The 22,956-nt window shown below is 45.4% G+C and overlaps 1 protein-coding gene across 1 annotated transcript in view; it reads right to left on the reverse strand.

The window, feature by feature from the left end:
* CACHD1 (cache domain containing 1) overlaps positions 1 to 22,956 on the reverse strand; it is a 94,424-nt gene that overhangs the window by 43,836 nt on the left and 27,632 nt on the right. The window contains exons 3-4 of the mRNA XM_032192219.1: positions 18,528 to 18,590; positions 8,721 to 8,869 (exon numbers count right to left, since the gene is read on the reverse strand). Coding sequence (XP_032048110.1) covers positions 8,721 to 8,869; positions 18,528 to 18,590 — 212 coding nt within the window. The remainder of the gene's footprint in view (positions 1 to 8,720; positions 8,870 to 18,527; positions 18,591 to 22,956) is intronic.

Raw genomic sequence — 22,956 nt, forward strand, 5'->3', positions numbered from 1 at the left:
AGAGCAAATTAGAGGACATACGGCTGTGTCAGAAGATATTAACTTGATTAATACCAGTGGCACATCAATAGCTTAGAAACACTTACACAACCCTCACCCAGCACCATCCCAATGCTTTCTTTTTAGATCAAAGCCCGTGCATATCGTACACACACCCTTTCTTTAGTTGTTTATCGTCAACTGCACGTAGATGGTTAACCTGAGGTTACTTTTTTCATGCACGTGCATGCACACAGATATAAACAGATGTGCACACCCAAAATACTGTAACACTGCTGAGGACGACAAGCGCCGCCCTTCTGGTCATTAAGAAATTGGAATCTGAGAATTTGCAACTGGTTCAAGCAGTGAGGTGCCCTGTAAGAACGGGAGGGGATCTTCTTGTTCTGTCCTTGCAGGGCGCTTGCCGTAACGGCTGGGCTTCCCAGGCACACCAGATAATTAGACAACGAGCTCCTAAGCCATCCCACTAAAACAACAATCAACAGAAACAAAAACTGAGCCCGCAGACAGATGGAACTGGTTACCACAAGGAAATATCAAGTTATGACCACAGGAAGGGAGCCTTTTAAAGCAAACTAAATCTCTCCTAATCCACTATCTTCTTGTTCAGCCCGATTCAAAGTAATTTCTTCCTCAAGGAACAAAGCTGAGGCTGCCTGAAGCCAGCCAGACGCAGGGTCTGCCCCATCTCCTGGCTGTGGGACCCGCGCGTGCAGGATGCGGCGGAAGCTTTTATGACTTACAAGAGATCTGCAGAGACTACGGAAAAGAAAAATTTGTTAGCAGGCTTAAGACCACCACTTCTGTACATGACTGGATCCACTGTCAGAAACGTTACGATCACAGAACCAAACAAATGTTCCTGCAATGGGGGCTAGAGCTCACTGCAAGCAGCATGGCTGCTGCATGCAGAGGTCGTGAGTTGGCATTTTGGGCAGTGCTCAGGCCAGCACAGCTCGACTTCAGGCTGGGAAGAGTTGGTTGCTTAAAGCAGAGGCTTCACTTGTGAGCAGGGAGCGCAGCGCAGCCTTCCCCGTACTGAGAAATCTGCCCCTCAAGTAGAGAAGTCATTTCCTGAGAACTTGGTACTCAGCTCCCAAATAACTTCCTGAACCACAAATAATCACTCTTATGCAAATGCATAACTGAACGTCAGGCACTGACTTCTTTGGTCTTAACAACAGATTAAATATTATGACTTCTGCAGAGTCACAAAATGTTTGGTTTCACATGGCTACAGCTGACGAGAGCCGCGGCTCAGTTTGCAGAAGGCCTCTAACTGACCTTCAGAATATGCAGAAATCAGCATTACTGATGGCAACTCTTTAAGTTTTAGGATCTTCACTGCTATGTAGAATTGTCATTGAAAAAAAAAAAAAAAAAAAAAAGTATTTCCTTAAACTAGCATGCTTTAAAAGGGATTTAATCAATACTCATAAACACTATATACATTTTAAATTAATTGTATTAGTCTTAAATGATGAACGAGACTGGCAATGGACAGAGTTAGAGTTACTGAGGCACCAATGTTTTTTTCAGCTCCTACCAAGCAAGCAGAAGTTGTGTTGATTTTTTGTTGGAGAGGGAATCTCAGGATTCGGACGAGTTGATGAAGGATGGGCTGCCCAAAGAACAATTTTATCTGTGGGCAAAACCAGCTGGGGAAGAGCTAGAGACTGCAAATGACACATCTCAGTGCTGAAGAAATATTTCCAAGGAATACTGCGGAACGAACTAGAGGCTAATGACTTTTCAGGATGTTAGCTAATTGCCCCAGTGCTCCCATCAAAACCTATTAGCAATGGCAACAGGCTACCTCATTAGCAACTAACATCATCCGTGTCTCAGAACACCAGCAATAAACGCTGGGGGTTAACTCAATCATCTGGAGTCTTCCTCTGCTCCTGATTTTATTTCATGGCAAAAATCACCTCTCTCACTCACTGGGAACAACACGTGCACCCCGCCATACAGTTCTTACACCGCTCAAGCTACCAGCTTGAAGTTACCAGAGCGAGAAGTTGCATTTATCTGGATTTATAATGTGTGAAAGATCAATGCAGGCAAGGTCCTCAGCTCTTCTCGGGGAGTCCTGTGCTGCCATCAGGAAAATGAAGGAAGAGACACTAAATAATCAGCAGCAGAGCTGGGGAAGGAAAGGGAAAAGTTACTGCAGCCTAGGCCAGCCCTCCTTTCTCTTGCCACAGCACACATACAACAGAAGGACCGAGGCAGCGTGCGGCAAGCTGACCGTCGGGCTTTTGTGAGCATTGATCACGCTGGGGAATTTTGGGTGTGCTTCTTCTGGACACCGTTATGTTGTTTCAATTAAGGACATGCTATTAAACAAGCTGCTGATCCTCGCCATTAAAACAGCAATTAAACCAAAGCCTCAACACAACGTGTTGGTTGCAGTGAACTCGAGGAGTTTCCTCGGCTGTAGCTGCTGGCCTTACCTCCCCTACGATGTACGCATGCGATGCACGTTTTCAGCAGGAGCCGTGCAAATCTTCACATCATTTAGTTTGGAAGAAGTTATTAAAAACCAGTACCGGAGGATTTGCAGACAAGTATCGATCTCCACCCTTTCTCTGTACAAAAGAGACTGAATTTTAACTGATTTCTCCTTTAATGTTAACAGTATTTCTCACTTCTGCCAGCAGAAAAGATGACAGAGTGGACAGAGTGAGTACCAGCTGTCTGACCGAGACCTCGGTTGGAATCTGGCCCCAAAATTTCCAATACCACGGCCAAAACTTCGGGATGTCTTCCAAAATTCTTACCAGAAGGAAAAAAAACAAAAACACTACCACAACTCTCCAGTCAGATGTAATTAGTTTTTGTATAAACTTAAACAAGAGCCAAAAAAAAGAAAAAAAAAAAAAAAAGAAGAAGCCCTCCCCACTGGCTGAAATTCAGATTCAAGAAAAGCCCAGCTCCCCCCATCCCCCTTTCCCTGCCTCTCTCTAAAAATCCCTTCCTTCTGGATTCACTTTAATGAACAACTGATCGAAACTGCATCCCGAGGGAGCAAACAGAGCCGCGACTCCCACTTTGATCTCTTCCCCATGGAGAAACGCGCTCCCTGCCTGGCTTGCAAGATGTTCACTTGATTGACGTTTGCTCTGATGTGCAAACTGCTTTGAACTTCAGACATTTAATTCCCATCAGGCTGCACTCATTTTTATTCTCCTTCAACAGGATTTACAAGCAGGAGATCAGCAAATGCAGAAGATAAAATAAATTTGCAGAAGCTTTGAATCTTACATCAAAACAGCGCTCAAGTGAGCTCCAATTGGATTTTGCTCAGCCTGAATTTGCAGCGTAAATCAGCCTCTTTTGTACAGTTGCATTTTAGGGGAAAAAATGGAGGAGCTGTGCACAAAAATGGCATTTGAGCAGCCACTGTGGGGTCCACGTTGTTTTGAGCCTCATTTTGTTCTGTCCCGGTCCATTTATATGAATTTCGGGATGATTTCACTATGCAAATGAAATTAGGTAAATTCACTGAAAATTCAGCAGAATTTTCTCCGAAATTCAGAATTTCCTCCAAAATTCTCTGCTAGATGTGTTTTCCTGAGAGTAAGACAAGATCTTCACTCATATTTCACATGCTTATGTACTTCGGTAGAGCAGGAACCATCTATTTAAACTGAATGCTGGAAAAACAAAATTTTAATGAATAAACTCAAGAAAAAGCTACTGAGGATTCAGTTCACCACTTTCTTACGGTATATAAGTTGTTGTAATTATTTCAACTCCTGCTTGAGAAAGTCGAAGTGTATTTATTTGTATAGAGAGAGAAATTTGTCCTCGAGGGGGATTTCCTACCTACCTGCTGCAGCTCCTGAACAAAACCAGGCAGTGCCAGGAGTGGCACTGTGCAGGCTCCCTGCATCTTCTGGAAAGCCACATGCATTGCTGCAGTCTGATACTCTGCAGGAACAGCAAACACGGCTTAAATTTCATGGAGTGCGGCCCACCCACTTCTCCTTTGGAAGTGCAGCTCTTAAGATACTGCAGCGACTGAATGGATGCCCGTTATCTCCCACTTGACTGCTCCGAGAGCAAAGATAAACACCGAAAGAGCTGCGATAAAACCCGAGCGCGTTAGCAAATATTTAACCATCTGTTTAAAAAGGAAAAAGGCAGACCACTTCTGAGGGCGCTATCGCGGCCCGGGAGTAAATGATTTTCCAAAATAGGTTTGTAAACTCACTTCTGCAAACAGCTCGATGAGCGCGGGTAAGGCAGCGCTGCCCGGCGGTGTTTCACCACCAAATATTTCTCCGTGCTGCTCCTTTCACGACTTTAGATAAAGGCATTCCTGAAGCACTTGTGACGTTGTTAAACAAAGAACCAGAATAGATTTTTCCAGCTGCCTCAAACCACGTACATCAGCAGCAAAAGCACCAGATGCGCAGCCATCCACATCTTCAGGTCCCCGTGACGCTTTTCCACGAGCGCCAGCCTTGGGACCTGTGTCGAGGTGCAGAGAAGGGCGAGGGGGACGCCCCACCTGCACACACGAGGACAAAAACTGAAGAGCACAGCACAGCCCGATGGGCTGTTACCCCTGTCCTTATTTAGGTGCACTTTTGACAAGCCCTCCATGGGTTCCCACCGAAGGGCAGGGCAGCAGCAGGTGCTCAGGAGAACCCACCAGCAGCTGCTGGGACTGCTACCTGCTGCAGTCCCATCTCCCCCCATCCACACCAGTTCCCAGACTTCCCAACAAGCCATCGAGGGCTTTCCTGGGACAGGGAGATCCCTGATGAACAGGAGACACGGAGGCATTATCCTCTTCAGCAGGAAGATGCTTTAACTACAACACTGTCGTGTAAATGACCACCCAATTCAATCCTGAAAGGGAATGTCTGCAGACTGCCTGAAATCTGTTTTCACAGCAAAAAAAAAAATCTGTTTCACACAGCAAAAACTGCAGAAAACCCCCGCAGCCCCCGCTCTGCTGCCCTAACTGCAACCGCAGCTGCATGAAGCGCATTCACTGGGGCTCCTCGCTGCGGGAGCCAACACCACACAATGGCAATAAAGCAAAGATTGTTTTCCTTGTCATATCTTCCTATGCCGCTAAACAAGCAGTCTCCAGGCCAAGCTCGTTTTCTGTTCCAGTTGGTGCTTTGCTGGTCCCATTTGGTGTCGTTTATGTCTGGGCGCTGGGTGCGGCGCTCCCCCAGCTTATCTCCTGTAACACAAACTGCCTCCTGAAGCCAAGGCGCAGATTTTCAGGATGAAAACAAGCAAACACAAGGCCACACATGGATAATGCGGTTGATAATAACAAGTCTAAACTAAATAAAGATGCCAAGCCATCACAAAAAAATCAAGAGTACAACAATAAACCTCTCTCTACGTATTTCATCATCACCAACTGATACAGGCTTTAACAACATCACACAGCAATAAAACTTTAAACCAAATGAAGATATTTGGAGGAAAAACGTGGAGAAAACCACTTTAAATTATACTGCTCTGATAGCTTCGGGTACGGCTTTCCAGCAGAACCATTACCAGTTACGCCTGCTTTTAATGGGCAGGGACATGCAACCAAACAACGTGAAGGATATCTGAGGAGCTTCTGCACTTCAGTCAAAATGCTCAGGTTTTCCTTTTTCTGACCAAGGAGAAAGAAACAAGATAGGGGAGTTTTCAGGGAGCTCACCTCTCTTCATGGAAGTTGCATCTTGGATGCCCAAACCTGTTGTGTTCCCAAAGCAATTCCAGTGAGGTCTATAGCAGTGTAAAGGAATAACGCAGGAATCAGCTGCCAACACGAAATGCCCTCAAACCAAGGGGTGTCAGAGTGTATTTAGGGGCTGAACACGGGACAGAAAGCCTCAAAGATCCCAGCACAAGCCCTTAGATCTACCTCAGAAACCCAGGCTGCAGGTAACGTGCTGCTGACAATGTGCTTGCACCAAATTTTTACTCAAGTGAGGAAGGCTGCTTGCAAACAGCGCTCTCACCAAGGAAAGGAATACACGGGGTTCAGCAGAGGTAACAGAAAGCTTCTTCTAAGCTTCAAGGATAAGCTGTCACTGGCAAACCGTACCCAGCTTCACTTCTCAAAGCACTGACCTCCTCGTAGCTGGACCAAGTTAGCCCAAACGTCAAAGGCAGAAGAACTGAGGTCAATCAGTACCTCTCAAAATCCCATCACAGCGTCCCGGTGGGAGATCCTTGGGTCTGAAGTTTAAAAAAATCACTCCTAACTCCATGTTCAACTACTTGTATGTGTCCCTGCTCTCAAAAATCTAACCATTAATGTAGTTTTCTTAACTTTTAGTATTTTCTGTTAAAAATGTCAGTATAAAGCTATTTTGACAAGAAATAAAAAATAAATAAAAAAAGCTATTGCTGATTTCAGAAGTCTCCCTGCACAGACACTGATTTCCCCTTTTTAATGAAGTTTAGAGATGTCCAAGAGGACAATGGTGACTCTGTCCAGGAAATGATCTATTTATTTTGATGGAAAGCTTCTGCTTAAAAAGAAGCTTCTCTCATTGCTATTAGAAATTAATCTCTGGTCTGGAGAGTCAGGGCAGGGGAACAGGGCCAGGCCACCTCTGGGAACCACCTCCTGCCCCCAGGAACATTTCCACCCACCCCTTAGCATCCTGGTGTCAAACACCAGACCCAATAATGCCACCTGAATATCAACAGCACCTTTTGTTCCAGACAACTTTAACCAGAACAGCCTAACCACAAAACAAAGAAAAACGAAAGGAAGAGCAACAGCCAGGGGAGGCAGGAGGGAGAGAAACAACAACTGAGGAGATGGCAATCGGCCAGCTCACAAAGAGTGATGCTAACAACTTGGAAGCTCAGTTTCACCAGAAAAAAAAACGTGTTTTTACATTCTTTCTCTGTATGACTTGCAGACAACTTCCTAAAGATGGCAGTGGATATATTTCCAGTGGTCTGCTACGCTGCAGCTCTTCCACCAGAAGTACCTGCCTGGCTCTTGCTGAAGCAGTCCAGAAGATCCTGCAGGCTGACAGACTGACCTGGTGGCCACTTAAACAGATTTACTCTGACCAAGCCAAGTAACTAAATAATGGAAATCACATTATAAAGCCCAGATGAGGAGCTCTGCAAACAGAAAATTCGTGTCTCTGCTTTGCCAGCTGTGACCTCCAGTTCATTTTTTAAGCTGCTTTCTGTGAAGGCTCCTTACGCAGGTCCACCATCGGGAAGGACATCCCTGAAGGCCTTCCGACCTGAGTCATTTTGAAGGACAAAGTGAAAAGAAAATCAGAAAATCATGGAAGTTCCCAGACTAAGAGCAGAGCTCTTTTTATTTATTTATTTATTTATTTATTTATTTATTTATTTTATTAAATATTATGCTATCTTGACAGGGGAGGTTATAACTTTCCTCATTCCTTCTCTTCACCCCTCTCTTGAAGGTGCTACTGCTGATGGTCAGCTCCTGCATGGAGGTATCAGGCACCTGAAAAGTTTTCATTTTATGCAGCCGCTCTGTCCAGCAGGAACTGCACTGAGACCACGAGATTTACCCCACAGCCACAACCAAAAAGCAAGGTACTGCTTTCCTCAGAGCCACCTGAGGCTTAACCCTATCCAGGTTTCTTCCTTTCATGCCAAGCAAAACAAATAAAACCCCCCAAAAAAGCAGCCTCTCTCTTCATACATGGATTCATGACACACATTTGAACACAGTGAATATTTTAAAAGCTTACATGAATAAAGGTTAATGCTGTAATTCAGAAAAGATTAAAGAATGCTGTCATTAAGAGCTGTCTTATAAAGTTACAGAAAATACTTCTAGTATTTATTACCCAAATTACCTTCCTCTCTTAAATGTTTTTAAATCAGAAATGAGATCTAAGCAATGAAAATATACTCTGCATTCAAAGTTTACAGTGTATAATAATAAATGATGAGAAAGTTACTCTTGTTCTTTTGTAGCACATATGGAAGTGAAGTGTTTAAAACGTTGATTGTTTAAAAGAAACAATTACACTGTAACTGGAAAAATCAGACACTCCATCACACCTTCCTGCAACCACGAAACACAAAGATATTTCTGTAAACATGCAACATAATACACGTTGATTAAAGACAACCAACTGCCTGGATTTGGGCTATTCAAAGGTCTTTAAAAAACAAACTGAAAATGAACAAACTCTGTTTTCAAGCAGTGTTCTCAGTTTCTGTAAATCTGTGTCTCAAGCAGCAGCAAGTCAACTTGATTAAGCTGCACCGCAATACTTCCAGCATGTGATGCACTGACCAGCTCGTGATTTTGGTTACTGCACTTCAAAGGGGAAAAAAAAGAAAGTCCCATGACCAGCTGCAGAAGAGTTATTCAGCCTACGTAGTGTCTCAGAGCAAAACAGGCATCTTGGATGCAGACAGGCTCATTTCGTAGAAAAGTTTGTTCAACCCTTAATTGCATGAAATAAACTTTTTTGTGTGTGTTTGTGTTTTATTTTACGATCTATCATAGCAGAGCCCAGTCCTTGTTTAGAGCTCCTCGTTAAACGTGTGTATACTAGAAACACAAGAGCACAGGAGGACAGGATGAGGAGCACCTTTGGAGTATCTCTTTCCCCATTTCCTCACAGTTAACAAGGATAACAGAAAATACATGCTATTTTGCAAAAGAACGAGTTTTATCTTTCTTCATATATTATATGGCAACCAAAGTAGTTCCAGAAATCAGTACTTACTCCATCATAGATGGTGGAATAGTGCAGCAGTCCTGGATTGCAGTCAAGGGCGACGTGAGATGAGCGGTGTACGACGCTTCCACTACTTGCTTGTTTCGGTTCACGACATCCAAGTAACGGTTAAACTTCTCACGGATTTTTTTTGCCAACTGTAAAAAAGAATAAAAAGAAAGATGAAAATTCAGTCAGTTTCTTTGCAATACTATGATCCTTATTAAGAAAATTGAACAGAAAGCAAAAACCACGTAAGTTAAAGCTAACAGTTGCCTGCCTTGCTCACTATACTCCCTGTTTTGGAGGCTCAAGGTACGATAAGTCAAGTAATTAATAATATTGGCCACAGAAAGCAGTATATATAATAAAATAATTTTATCATCAAGTACTTGAACACTGTTCTGCATGCATGAGGAGTGAAATTTCCATTTTATCAAACTTTCCTTTCACCGAATGGCACCCTGATAGGGCTCTACCCATGCTGCTGCGCTCAGCACTGAAGCTCCAACACGATGCTCTTGCAAGGTCTGACAAGGATACGATGGGGACTAAAATAGATTGACTTGTGGTCTCAGACTCCTAAGCAAAGCCCAAATAATACCCCTAATGTTACCCCCTGTGAATGTGTAGATAAATATCGTACAGCTTCAGGAGCAAACAGACAACAATACATCCGTCAGAGCACTGGATATATTTAGGAGAGCAAGCTCAGGACCCGGACAACTCCAAATGCTGTCATGCACATTTTCTCTTGATCAACAGTCTCCTTGGGCAGGTCGATCGGTGCAGAAGTATCTCACAATTCCTTTCAGGTACTTCTCTTCACTGTGGTTTGGGCAAAATAAACCCTCCCAGTTCTTGCTCCTGTCTTTGCCTCTCCTGCTGCTTTCCTGGGGGTGCCCCAGGGACGGAGCTGAACCTCTCCCAAGTGAGGCTCCGTGCAGACCCAGCAGCTCACTGTGGCTCGCCACAGGCTACAGCTGTTTAACTACAGTTCAACTTCAAATAGCAATAAAATTAAAAATCTGTAATTAATATTGTAATATAATAGGAAAAAGAAGGCAACGTCTCACAGACGGAATTATTCCACGAGCTTTTTGTCGTCAGGGTTCCCTGTGATGGAGGCAGCCACGGACAAACCAGGACAAGGTGTGGAGGTTGCACCACCTCCCGTAACAGCAGGGCAGTCACATTTCTCTCCTTTCAGAAAGGAAAACCAGTCAGGCTGACGTCCTGCCCCAGCAATTCTCAGACCTTCAAAGATGAGTAACTGCTACAGACTAATTCTAACTTTAGAAATAGCTGATTCGTGTACATTAGCCTCTTTCTTAAATGTCTCTCTTACACATTTCTTTCAAAACAACGCAATAATAAATGCATTGCCCATCTAGCGATGGCATTTCTGCAAACATGCAGCGTGGGGCTGTGCTTACAGTGACTCCAAACCAAGGCTGAGAGGCGAGGGGTGCTGCAGGGGCACGGGGCAGGACTCCTGCAGCTGCCCTGCTGGGCTGGATAGGTTCTTGCTCGTGCATCATGCGAGGCACTTCACAGTGGGCTTACCTAATGACTTGCAGAGGAAAATTGGAAGGGAAAATTTGTGGCTGTTATTTGAGTGCACGTGACAGCAAACGCAGCCCCCAGGGAGCATCGGGCTGGACAAGGAATGTTTATGAGGGGTTTTGCTCCATCTTTCATTCAAAGTTAGGAATAAATAAAATAGCTTGGGCATGCAGAAAACTTGGGCTGGCACACTCGGCGTGCTTCTCACACCTACACAGTTACTCCCCACACAACCCGAAATGAAAGAGAACACTCTGTGGGCAGCATGCTGTGGTGCTGAATACTCGGAAGTGTTTCATTCTGCATTTCTGCAAACTTTCAGGGCTGGGGTTCCTTCATGAGTGCATGACTCCCACGTGTCCTGCATGCCCCAGCTCTGCCGGGCTGACCAAGCATTGCTACAACATTTGTGTGCCCAGACCACGATGGGTTGTTCCAGACCCCCTGGCTGACCAACGTGTCCCCTGCCTGTTATTACCAGGACACTTCACCATGATTCCCTTTGCTCCCATCACACGCTGCAGCTCAGCAGCAGGTCTCCAGGGAGCACAGGTTTGGCAGAACCTTGCCCGGATGAGCTGCAGCATCACACCTCAATTACCTTCCTGCAGTGCTGCCAAGGCACCAGACGACTACCAACAGTCTCCTCCACGCGAGGCATCCAACGCTGTTAAATCACTCCCAGCTGGCAAAAAATACGCTGCTGGGTGGTTCCTTCTCTTCTCTATTTTCAGGTGAACTCTCTTTTTTTCCAATTGTATGTCTTGAGCATGAACGCTGTCTTCAGCAGTGCCCCAAAATCCACAAGGCACATTTCCTACACTGAAGCATTTACATTTCTTGGTCACCAAGCTCCCCTCTCAGTTTGGCCAAACAAAATATCTGAGCTTAAGCACGACGCAGTCCAGATACTTGGATCTATACACTTCTTTCCTGATTTCCCTGTTTGAAAGCTTTTTCCCCATTTAGAGCTTAAGTTTGCTGAAACAGGAGCCGCGTGGCCTTCGTTAGCAGTAGCAAAACTAACGGGGAACATCAGAGCACAAGGAGGCCCGCCTGGAGTCGCTGCCTCTCGCTGATAAACGCCGGCTGCACGGGGCCAGGTTTAGCTATTGACGAGTTTTCACCTTGCAGGCTGCGCGATGAAAGCTCCCCACGCCCTTTGAATTCACCCTGCCCGGCAGAGTCTGAGGATCTGAGCAATCTGTTGGCGGCAGAGCCCGCACCTCAGGAGCTGATAAAAAGCAACTGCTCAGTGCCGAAGCTGCATCTCCCACTTAAGGGCTGCTAAACGGCTCGAAGTCATTGCGTTACCTTCATTAAATGGGCTCCAACGCTTCAGTTGAATGTGTTTCATCAGCAAGGAAACCAAAGCCCCCCCGTGCTACCCAAGCAACCATCCTGCCCCTGGCCTGGGCACACAGGAAGGGCTGAGTTTGGCCCGTCTAAGCACCCCAAAAAACACCAGCCCCTCATAATAAGAGGATTTGCCCCCAACAACCCGAACAGATGAAAACCAGCTGGCTCAAAGCACGCCACTAACGGCGAGATGACCCAAAAGCAGTTTTTTCATTGAAAATTCATCACCGTGCACAAATCATGTTAAGACTCTAAGGACAACACACCCATCAGCTGAAAAATGTCTTTAAAAACGGTCCAAAGTCATCAAATCGAGATGTGTAATCTGCATGAAGCCTAACAAAGCTAACTCGATTTTTCTTCCATAGTTGGGCTTCACTGGAGCACAAAACATCCTAAAACCCAGGCCAGTGCAGAGTCATTCCAGTTCTGGGTGATTAAACCCGCAGCAAACACTAACACACATTTCCCAGCTCCTCACCTCGGCGCTGCGTGCCCATGCATGCACACACACATCATTAGCTCGGGAACATTATTCAGCTTGCAAAGGGATGCACTCGGCTGTTAGCGCCTGTCAGGAGAAAAGCTGCAGCCTTAAATCAGCTTCTTACTTTTCTAAATTAAAAAAAAATAAATAAGAAAATAAAAGAAGGAAAAAATAATAAGCTTTCATCCAGAGATCGCTCGCTGCTTTCCCAGCCCACGCCCTGCCTCTTGCAAGCTGCCCAGAGCTGCACGCTGAAGGATGCAAGAGCTGTGCCACGTTTGCGGCCAAAACTCAAAGGTACAGAAGGAAAGAAAGGACAAATGACAGAGGGACAGAGCTCTGAAACATGAAAACATCCTAACAGGGTTATTTCAAATATTGTAGAAGGCAAAAATGGAAAACTGCGCCCTCAATCAAGCACATAAAAGGGATGGATGCTCACATGCCAGAGCTACCCACGGGCGCGGACCGGCTGGGACAGACATTTCCTGCTCCTGCAGAAGGGCTCAAACCCTCCTGTTTTAAAGCAGACTAAAATAAACTCCGATACCTTGAGATCGACATAAAATGCTATTAGCCTCGGGTCAATTCTCAAAGCGCTCTTCATTTTAAAAACAGAAAAAAAAAAAAAACCACCCTTGCTCAGCATTCATTGCTTTTTTATTTTTAGTTTTAAATTTCCAAGCTGGATTTTTACCTTTTCTCCCTAATTTTAAGGAAGTGGCTACCCAGAAACGAAGCGCTGGCTGCAAACAATGCGGCCATTAGCTCTGTTTCTTCCCCCTTTTTGGCAGCTGGCGTGCAGCCAGCGCCTTTCAGTTTGCAGACAGGTTGGACGGTAACACCTGTTCCTATTACAGCAGCACCCATGGGTAATGCACTTCAATTGTCACCATCTCCACTGACAACCTTTCATCACGACATCAGTGAGCTTCCCTAATTTTCCCAGAGACATTTTGCTCATTTGCATCGCTCCCTGGAGCTTTGTTAAAGCCTGGCTCCCCTCAAAGCTCGGCTGCTCTGAAGTCTCCCTTTTTCAGGGGGCACGGAGGGAAAGCAGAGCTCCGAGGTTAGGTTTTAGTTCTGGCTGCATCTCAAAACCAAGGGGTTTTTCATGTTATCGAGGCTGTGTATAAAATATGTAGCAAGGAGGCTGACAGGCACGGATGCCCTAACGGACTTAGGGGGGGATTTAGTGCCGCCGGGCTCCTCGGGAAGCGCTGCTCACACGCTAACGAGTTGAGGCAGTGGGGTTGTTTTTAAGCCCCGTTTATGAACCAGCAGAATCTGGAACAAAAGGCATCCACCACGCACCACAGCATCACGGTACTATGGATCCACAGAGCCCTGCTCGAAGAGGTTTTTCCCATACTTATTCCCAAGCTGCTGGGCTCCTGAAGAAGCTGCTGCTGCTGCACGGACTCCAAACAGGGTCTTGTCTCCAGAAAGGGACCTCACAACCACCGCCAGGTTGTTCGGACACCTTTGTATTAACTTCAAATCCCTCCTGTTCTGATGACAATGGAAATATAGTCTAGATCATTGCATCACGAGGCAGGAAACTACTTCCCAACACACATTTCTCCAAAGGGAACGGCACTTATTTGTGGCACTCCATCCTCCAAGAATTTTAGCAAGGTTTCCCAAGATCCACCGAAGGGAAGAGATTTCAAATGTGGTCCACAACAAAAGCTAGGGAAAGGGCCACAACTCCCATAAGTTATTCTGGAAAAATGTTAAACACCGTACATAGCGCCTTTAATCACAAGCCTCATGATTAACCAACGCAAAATTCAACATCTTGTGACCATATCGTGGCTCCCAGCCAGGGAGATGTCATGCTGAACAGTAAAATCTTGATTTTTCACCGCGCTCGTTTCCTTTGGAAATTTGAGCCGTGTCTGCCAACAAGGGCCGTGTCCTGAGCGACACGAGACAAGTCACGTGCTAAAACATCAGGAGGCTGCAGAGGCCGTCCTTTAATTGTCACTCGGGTCATTAACAGGCAGTGCTGCCATGTTTCCCCCACCCTACAGAGGAAGAACCACAGGAGGAGCCCCCAGCAGCCTCACCAACTGTTGTTGGAACAAAACCTGTTCCTTCTTTTCTTAAAACAGCTCCAAACCCAAGTTTTGCACAGGTCGTGTGGAAGTCCTCCATCAATCCAGAAGATGAGAGCAGCCCAGGAGCACCGAAACAGATGGGAGAGCAGCAGGGATGAAGAAACTCCCAGAAGCCAAGCCCAGAAGTGCAGCATTTCAATTGGTGGTACAAAAATAAAACACTCCAAGCATTATTTACAAACGGCATAACAATCCAGTGAAAGACACCCAGAATATCACCGTCTGGGATTTGTCTAAGAGCGACTCCAAAACGTGTCCTACCATCGAGAGCACACCCCGGCAGCTGCACCCCACTCATGCCCAATTTCTAATTATCGTAGCTCAAGCATGAACAACACGAGCCTCCCAAAACTCGCCCAGGTGTGACAGCAAGATCAGTATCTGAAATAACACTGTCCATGGGGAGTATAGGAGCAACGCAGACAGAGCTCCGTGAGCAGTGATCTACAAACCTGGGTAAAAAGTTCTCCAGCAGATTAACAAGAAATACAGTTAGGTGCTCCTTGTAACAAAGTAAATAACAAAATAGAGGTTCTGCTTTACGTTAGGTAACATGTTTCACTTGATGTCTGAATATTTTAACCATTTCTTTCAGCTTTTATAACTCTGAAAAACAAGTATCATATCTGAATTACAAATACATCCTGCTGTTCTAACAAGAACGCTTTGTTTCTCTCCAAAAGGCGTTTTTGCCACAGACATAATCCAGTCAATTCAACCACAAGTCACTGATGACTTCAGCTTTCAGAGGTTTATTTATTTAAGATATGCTATTCATCAAAAAATCCTTTTGGAAACCTGGTTCTGTTAGAAAAAAAAACTGTAGACAAACAAATGTAAATGTTTTGCCTTAAAATTCTGTTCCTGAGCCTCCTCACCAACTTCCTTCAATTCCTGAGCAGCTCCTAGCAGCTTTACACAAAATTCATTCTCTAGGTTATTATGGATGATTTTGGAGCTGATAATTATGCTCTGGATGAGCTAGCAGGGAAGGCAATGACTTTTCTAGCTCTAAACACAGAAGTTACATAGAGACTTTCTGCGTGAGGCCGCTCAACACACACCTGCTCGGGGCTGCTCCACCGTCCACCTTCCTCTCTGGTTTCCAGCATTATGCTCTCTGTACTGCAGAACCCAGACGTCTGGCACGATGCTGAACGCACGCTGCCTTCCCTAAAAAGGGCTAACCTAGACTAAAACTCACCATTTTCCACCTTTTTCCATCACAAGTTCACACCACTACAATTTTCGTAGCGTACGAGTTCTCCGATATTGAAATCACTGGCACGAAAGGTACTCACGTTATTTTTGGCAACTGTCATCCCATGTTTAATAACCTGTTCAAAGTGAGAAAGGATACTTTGGATAGCAATCCTACAGCTCTCGACCTTAAAAGTGTAAGCAGATTAACGTCAAAAGGTAAACCTCTCCCTGTGTGGCACGAAGAAAGCCAAGCGTATTAAATCGTTCGGCCTGAAGGCCAACAGCTGTAGCTTTTCCACTCTCCCAGCAAACTGAAAGTCATTATTTACACAGTTTGGTATATAAAAAAACAACCCCCACAACAATCCGGTGGCCTGCCAGACAAGAATCCCAGCTGACAAAACCGTAATTAATTGCCTTCGGGTATCAGTTGCTAAGAAAATGTTAATGAATGACAAAAGCAGGAAAAAATGACAGGGGAGTGAAATTTGCTTACGTTTGTTTGCATTTGCTCAAGATGATCCCATTCGATGCTCTACTCTTACTCATAAAACTCGATTACATCGCTTGTGATTCATTAGGGCTCGAAGACCCAGTTATTAATGAAACAGAAGTGCTCAATTATTCTGCTATCCACTTCGCTGGTGAGCTTTTAACCGCAGTAATTACGCTTTGCCGGGGCCTCGTTTTTCTCCTCTGACAGCTCAGAATTCATCACACTACCTACAGTGTTTAGACAGTTATTTGTATCTACTTGGAGTGAATACGTCCATCTGTGACCGAGAGACAAGCAGCGCCTTTTTCTAAGGGCAGAATCTATAGTCAAAACTTCAAAGAAGTTTTAATTCGGTTTCTTGGTTTCCCGAAAACACTTTTGGCTTTCAAGAGCCATCTGATACGTATAATCTAGCCCACATGGCCCTTTTGTGGTGTGCAGACCACCCAGGAACACTTGTGAAAACCCGATCGCTGAGTCAGAGCCAGCGAAGCCTTCGGTGGGGATGTCGGGCTGGTTTCAGGCTGACACTTGTGAGGCCACAGCTCCTCTTCTGCAGCGAGAGCACCTGCACGTGCCCCAGCGCCTCTCTCCTGTCCGTGTCTGACCTCAGACACTAGGGGAAGCAGCTGCCAGCAGAAGAGAGGGTGCAGTGCCCTGCCAGCAGCGGGTTTCTTGCACAGGATCCCAGTTTGAGCATCCAAAACCTCTGCGCACCCTCCCCTCCGCTTTAGGTGAAAACGGCTTTTGGCATTTCTTTGTTTAGTCCCACTCCCGCAGCCAAACTGCACGTGTAGGGCAGGGTCCCACAACAAGACCACAGCTCCAGAAAAACTTGGAGCAATGTCCCTCAGCTGACTGCAGCTCGGAGAAACCCCCTAACGCTTAACTTCCATCAGAGGGGTTGAGACTCCATTATCCGCAGGGTCAAGCAATTGTTAACACCAGCACTGGGGTAATTTACTAGGGTTAATTCTTTGCTCTAGTTTCTTCTATCGTTTCTCACATACATCTGTACCTCACCAAAGAAAAATCTGACACAGGCAGTACCAAAGGTTAAGCACAAACTTTTTTTTTTTTTTTTTTTAAGCAAACCTTACCATTTTTATGCTAACAGCCAAGAGATTCATCCTAAAATCCACATGATGTCATTCTAACAGCCTAATTTAAACCCCTTATCATTACTCACACAGCTGTACATTATCGCAGTTGTCTGTCAGCGTTACTGCACGCTGCAGTTTAGTGCTGGTATGGGATAAGATTCCTACCCCTACGACTCAGTTTTTGTTTAACAGAAACCCAGCGTTGCTGGAACTTTTCCTGAGCTCCCCCATTTTCTGCAGATAAACCAAGTTCCCGCATTGATCATAATCCTATCAAAAGCCCCCGTGTTTGGTCTGAAAGAGCAGAGGAGCTGAGCCCCGCTCTCCATTTCAAACTCACCCAGAGCTTAAACACATCGCACACAGATTCTAAATCTCATTTGATCCAACTCTGCTTTGACTTTCTCCTTGGAGGAAAAAAAAAGAAGTATCTGTCAAGTTCACTATTTTACAGTAAACATAAATTTGCTGCTATTACATGACTCTTTTTAATGCACATGTGCACATACGATATGCTCTAGGAAACATCCAACAGCACTCACATGCACATCTGACTACCTGCACAGCTACAGAGCAGTTCCCCTTTCCCCGGGGAAAGCTCCACTCTGAGGCACTTTTGTTTTTGCTGAACATTAAAACTGGTTTGATAGGGGTCTAAGAAGGTCAGGTTACTCGCTGAAGGTTGTACAAATGAGTCTGTGCTTCAACTGGAAGGAAAAGACAGTTCTTTGTTCCAGCCCCCAAGCAGAGCCTGCCACTGCTACCAAAATTCATCATGTTCCAAATAAAGATGCAAGTGGAAGAGTACAGGACTGGTACCTTAATTTCTTAAAGATGGAAATTGGATCTCTTTGATCTGTCCTGAAATTTATCCACCAGTAATTTTCCCAATGTATACATGCATTAAAATGCAAAGAGCCTACACGTTAAAAGATACATCACCTCAGTGTTAAATTCGAAGTTTATTTTCCCCGCATTTCCAAATGCGATCTCATATGGGGAAAGAAAACACATAAAACAACAAAAAATCCTAAAACAACTGTTACAGGAGGCTGCAGCTGTCCCATATTTACACACGGCAATTGATACCATTTCCACATTTACAAACAATATTAGTGTTTTCACCTCAAATGAAAACAGTTTTAAAAGAGACACTTCTAGTGTGAAAACCAGTCAATGTGAGATACTACACAAGGGTCCCACCTCTGCATTTGTTTTTTTGTTTCCAAAGGGAAGGACCCACAGAAAGCAGATGGAAAGGCTTTCCAAGACAACAGAAAACTATCAAATACACAGCGCATACAATACATTTCCATTTATGTTCTATTCCACTTATTTTCCTTGGTGTTGTATGTTAGAAAAGTGGCCACAATAAATTCAGACAGAACTAACTGCTGAGCTGACTGTGGCTGTGAAGCTAACCACAGCTTTTGTCTGTGCCATAGGACAGCTGTAGGTGGGCAGGGGGGGCTGCCTTACCTGTTGAACTTCACTTTCTCCATTCGATATTTTCTCCGTGTACACAAAGGAGTTGAATATCCTCTGCAAAAAAAAAAATCAGAAAGGATGCATTAGAGACATTTTGTCCCAAAAGTCACAGTAACGCAGTTTCAAAAGGTGCACATGAGGAAATCCGTGTAAGAGATGTACCACTTCACCTGGAAGTCTCTAATGCCAGGCTACGGGGAATCAAATTCACCTGTACCTGCTTCTGGGTCTGCATGAAGCATCTTTTCTCATGTTTGAAGGCAAAAAATATAACAGGTTGTGGTTCCAAAACATGTTAGTTTACTAATAAAGTGAGGATATTTAGGATTATACACTAGAAAACAGAAAAAACACCCATTGCTTTGTGTCCTTCCCTTGGTGTGACACTGGTGACATTGCTAAGGCTTGTGTTTTCAGCAAGATAGTAAGACAGAATCAGATCACAAAATTATTGGCACTAACTGCAGATGCTAAAGAAGTCTAAATTTTTTCCAAACACAGCATAACCATCGGTTAGCAACTCCAAGAGTTCTCCTGAAGCAGGTTTGGCTGATTTCCTCCTAGGAAGGACCCCCGCGGCCACAGCTGGCAGAGGCAGCCTGGAAAACCCTTCAGTTTGCTCTGCTGCGCTTCCCATCATCACTTTCCCTTATCCCTCTCCCTCCTGAGGGCTCCAGGAATTTCAGAAATTTGAACTCTTAATTCTAAAGCAGCATTTGGAAGGGCAGCAATAAATCTCCTCGGTTTACAAGTCTCAGAGAGCCAAGGAGGAGGGGGGGGAAAAAAATCTGCTCTTAAAAGCTGCCTGTACATTGAGACTTCCTCTTCTTCCAGACCTTTGTTTAAAGTTCTGCTTGGGTACTTTAACTACAAACATGTTTTTTTTTTTTTTTCCTTCCCCCTTCATGAGATGAAAAGATAATTTAAACATCAGAAGAAAATACATTAAAGCATGTCATTTTGATGCAAAATGTTTCAAATGAATTGAATTTTTCTCTCCACGCAGCATTTAGTCTGCAGACATCAAAAGGAGCGAGAAGGAAGCAGTCTGTCAGCTACCAGAGCGGGCCCTCCTGGCCTCAGCACGGAGCTGACCCCTTCCTCTGCGCCTTTCGAGCACAGCTGTGCTACTAAAAGTCCAACACGATGACAGAGACCATCATACGCAGTTATACAGGGTCACAACATGAGCAGGAATTTTATTTGTGCTAAGCTTTCAATCTATTTTAGCTGCAGCTGTAGCTAAACAAGTTCTTGAAGAGGTGTTTGGACTGGGCGCTTAGACACGTGGTCTAAAATTTCAGGTAGACCTGCGTGGTGCCCAGAGTTGGACTCGATGATCCTTATGGGTCCCTTCCAACTTGGGATATTTTATTATTCTATAATTCCTCAAAGCTTTGTGTCTTCTACTCACTGAAGAGCTCAGTGCGTGCAGGGGGGTGGGCAGGAGCCCTCACAGACCAACCCCACACACCAACACCTCAACGTGGACAAGGAGCACGAGCCACACAGGTGCTAACCATGGCCACAGCCCTCTGCTCAGGGCCAAAATAGGCTGAACGTGAAGAGAAGTCACTCTTTAGTGCCTGTACTTCATCCCTCCCAGCCCGGCCGTGCAGCGGGGCCTGCCGAGCAGATGGCCGCCGCCTGAGCTGCTCCACCAGGCCCCGCTCCACAGGGCGCAGGCCCTGGCGGCCATCACCCAGCCCTGTCACACCCAGCCTGCTGCACGATCCCAAATTGCCTGAAGGATCCCTCCCAAGTTTCCCCCCTTTTTGTCAGCACCACTTATCCAAAGCGTATCACCATCCGGAGTACTCAGGTTCTTGCTGAGCGCCACTCATCTGTGTGAAAAATATTCGCTTTCCCTGCACTTCTCAAGGTCCCTCAAACCCCACATCTAAAAGACACCGGCTCCTGGTGGCAGAGGGCAGATCCTGTGGACAGGGCTCCCCCCCCACACCTCTCCTCTGCCGCCATCTCCTTCCCTCAGGAAAAATGCCTTCACATTTTTAATTCCTCCCTCTCCGAGGTCTGGCCGTGGCACTAATTAAACTTGTCAGCCCACTCTGATTCTGCCACAGCAATTTTAAAGATTTGGACACAGTTGTTTCATGGTCATGCCGTGTCCCCATGTGCCAGAACACACCTGGCATGGGCAAACGCTGCATGTCAGCCCCTTCAGTGGCTTGGTTTCATCAAGCAGATTTCCATAAACTCTTTTCACTTAAAATAAATAAATAAATAAAGACAGACAGACAAAGCAGCTTTTGTTTTCTGATCCAAACTCTGAATTAAATTTCAGGATGGTTTAAAATCCAGCGTTGTTACCACTCTTCCTTTATGCTGCCAGAGATTACCCAGAAGGGCAAGCAACCTTCACCTCATTTCCACCACAAAGCATCAGTTTTCAGACGCAATCTTAAGAAGCAAACAAAACTGAAAACGCCTTCAGAACCTACATAAGTCTGAAATCATCTGCATTTTCCATACTTTGTTCTGCAGGAAAGCTTCAGCAGTGACATGTAATTCTAGATTTGGCCAGGCTACAGTACTGGAAATGAGGGAAAGCGTAGTTTGTGTTTTTCCTTTTCCAAGTCACTCCAAGCACCTGCGATGCTCAGAGGGAGCCCACATTTGCCGGGCTGGCTGCACCCACCAGGGCACTCACGCCCAGTGACACAAGCAGAAGCTGAGGGAAAATAAACACATAAAACCAAAAATAAATCAATTGTGGTATTTGCAAGGACTGCTGCAGGATTTCTGGTGACCTGAGACATCTCCAGGCAAGAAGCACCGAGACGTGCAGAGCTGCCCACAGGAGCCTGCTGAGGGTGAACACAGCCGGGATGGAGTCCTGAGAAGACTGGGTTTTGTCTTACAAACACACATTTCAACACATTAGAGACCCCTGCTTTCCTAAGATCGTTAATTACCTGTCTGGTTCAAATTACTTGCAACTTCCTAGAAAATACTCCTCTGTGGCAACCAGCTTTAATGACTTTCATGTAACCGAGTGCTTCTCGGTGCCACCAGCTGCCTTGCTTTCAGCTTTGAGGACACGTGCTGGATGAGGGAGATAAATCACGGTGTGACCAGAGGCTCCAAGGGCAGGGGTCCATGGGGGACCCCTTGGGATGGGGAAGATTTGGGATGCCGCCGTCGTGATGCCTTCCACAGGTGCGGTCTGACAGTGATGAACGAGCGCAGCGCCGCAGCCAGCCTCTGCTGCTAGACAGGGGTCAGGCTTCCTACTGAGCCTCCGAGATAAGGGGCTTGGGTTCAGCTTGGCGACGTACCAAAATGAGGCTTTGGGCAGTCACAATCTGTAGTTTTAAACACGGGAGGTGACTAAATCGAGATTAGTGTAGAAAGCAGAATAGTTACCGACGAGTTCCCTCAGTGCCTTGCGGTGAGAACAAACGCAGCAGCAACGCGCTGCAGCAAGAAAGCACTTCAAAAGCCCTCAACTTGACAAAAAAAGCACAAACACTGCATCAAGACTAACAACACAGAAGCTACAACCCCCAAAACCAAGCCTCTGAGATCCCCCACCAAACACAAGCAGCAGCTGCTCATGAGAGCCGCCAACCAGCTGCACGTCGCTGTTGGCCAGGCGAGATGTGAACCCATCTCCCCACCACCAAAACCAGAGTTTTTACAGACCAAGAGCATCGGGAAAAACAAATACAAGATCAGCAAAACGTTAATTGAGCTGTAAATACATTGAGGCTGCTCTAACGTCTATACTGCACGGCATTTTAAAGAAAAAAAAGGGTTGAGCAGATTTTGGACGTGGACTGCTGTTACCTTGTATTTGGATCATGGCAGGATGAAAAAATGACTGTATTAAGAGAGGATACAGAACAGCAGTAGCAAAATGTACACGTGTCAAATATAAGCAGTATTAACTCAGCGGGGCTGCCGTGCTTCTTAACCTCAAGTAGCAACTAACCAGGGTCTGTTTCTTATTTTAAAGGTTAACGTTTTAAAGTGAGCAAACAAATATATAACAAATCCTTTTTATGATGGAACTCGCCGAGCTAGGCTGTTATGAGGGAGACCCGTGGCTTCTTCTGGAGTTTGTTTTTGCAGTGTCTGAAGCCGTATCACGTTATGTTTTGTTACCATTTTCTAAAACTGAGAAACATTAAAAAGTGGGTTCCCATGAGATCGAGGATACGCTTCATGTTTTCCTCCAAGAAATTTATATATATATTTATATACGGAACTAAATTGGAGGAAGTCACAGCGAAAGGCAAACTGCGATGAGAGCAGTGCCCCCAGCAGCTCTGCTACACCCCCAATCAGTGCAGCTCAGCACCCCAAAGGCTGTCCTCACATTGCACTGCCTACACCCTGCTCTTTCAGGGAGTTTCAGAAAAGAACAAGTTTTCAGGAAGGATTTAACTAATCGATG

The sequence above is a fragment of the Aythya fuligula genome, chromosome 8 (genome assembly GCF_009819795.1).
Source record: "Aythya fuligula isolate bAytFul2 chromosome 8, bAytFul2.pri, whole genome shotgun sequence".
Classification (NCBI taxonomy): Eukaryota; Metazoa; Chordata; class Aves; order Anseriformes; family Anatidae; genus Aythya; species Aythya fuligula.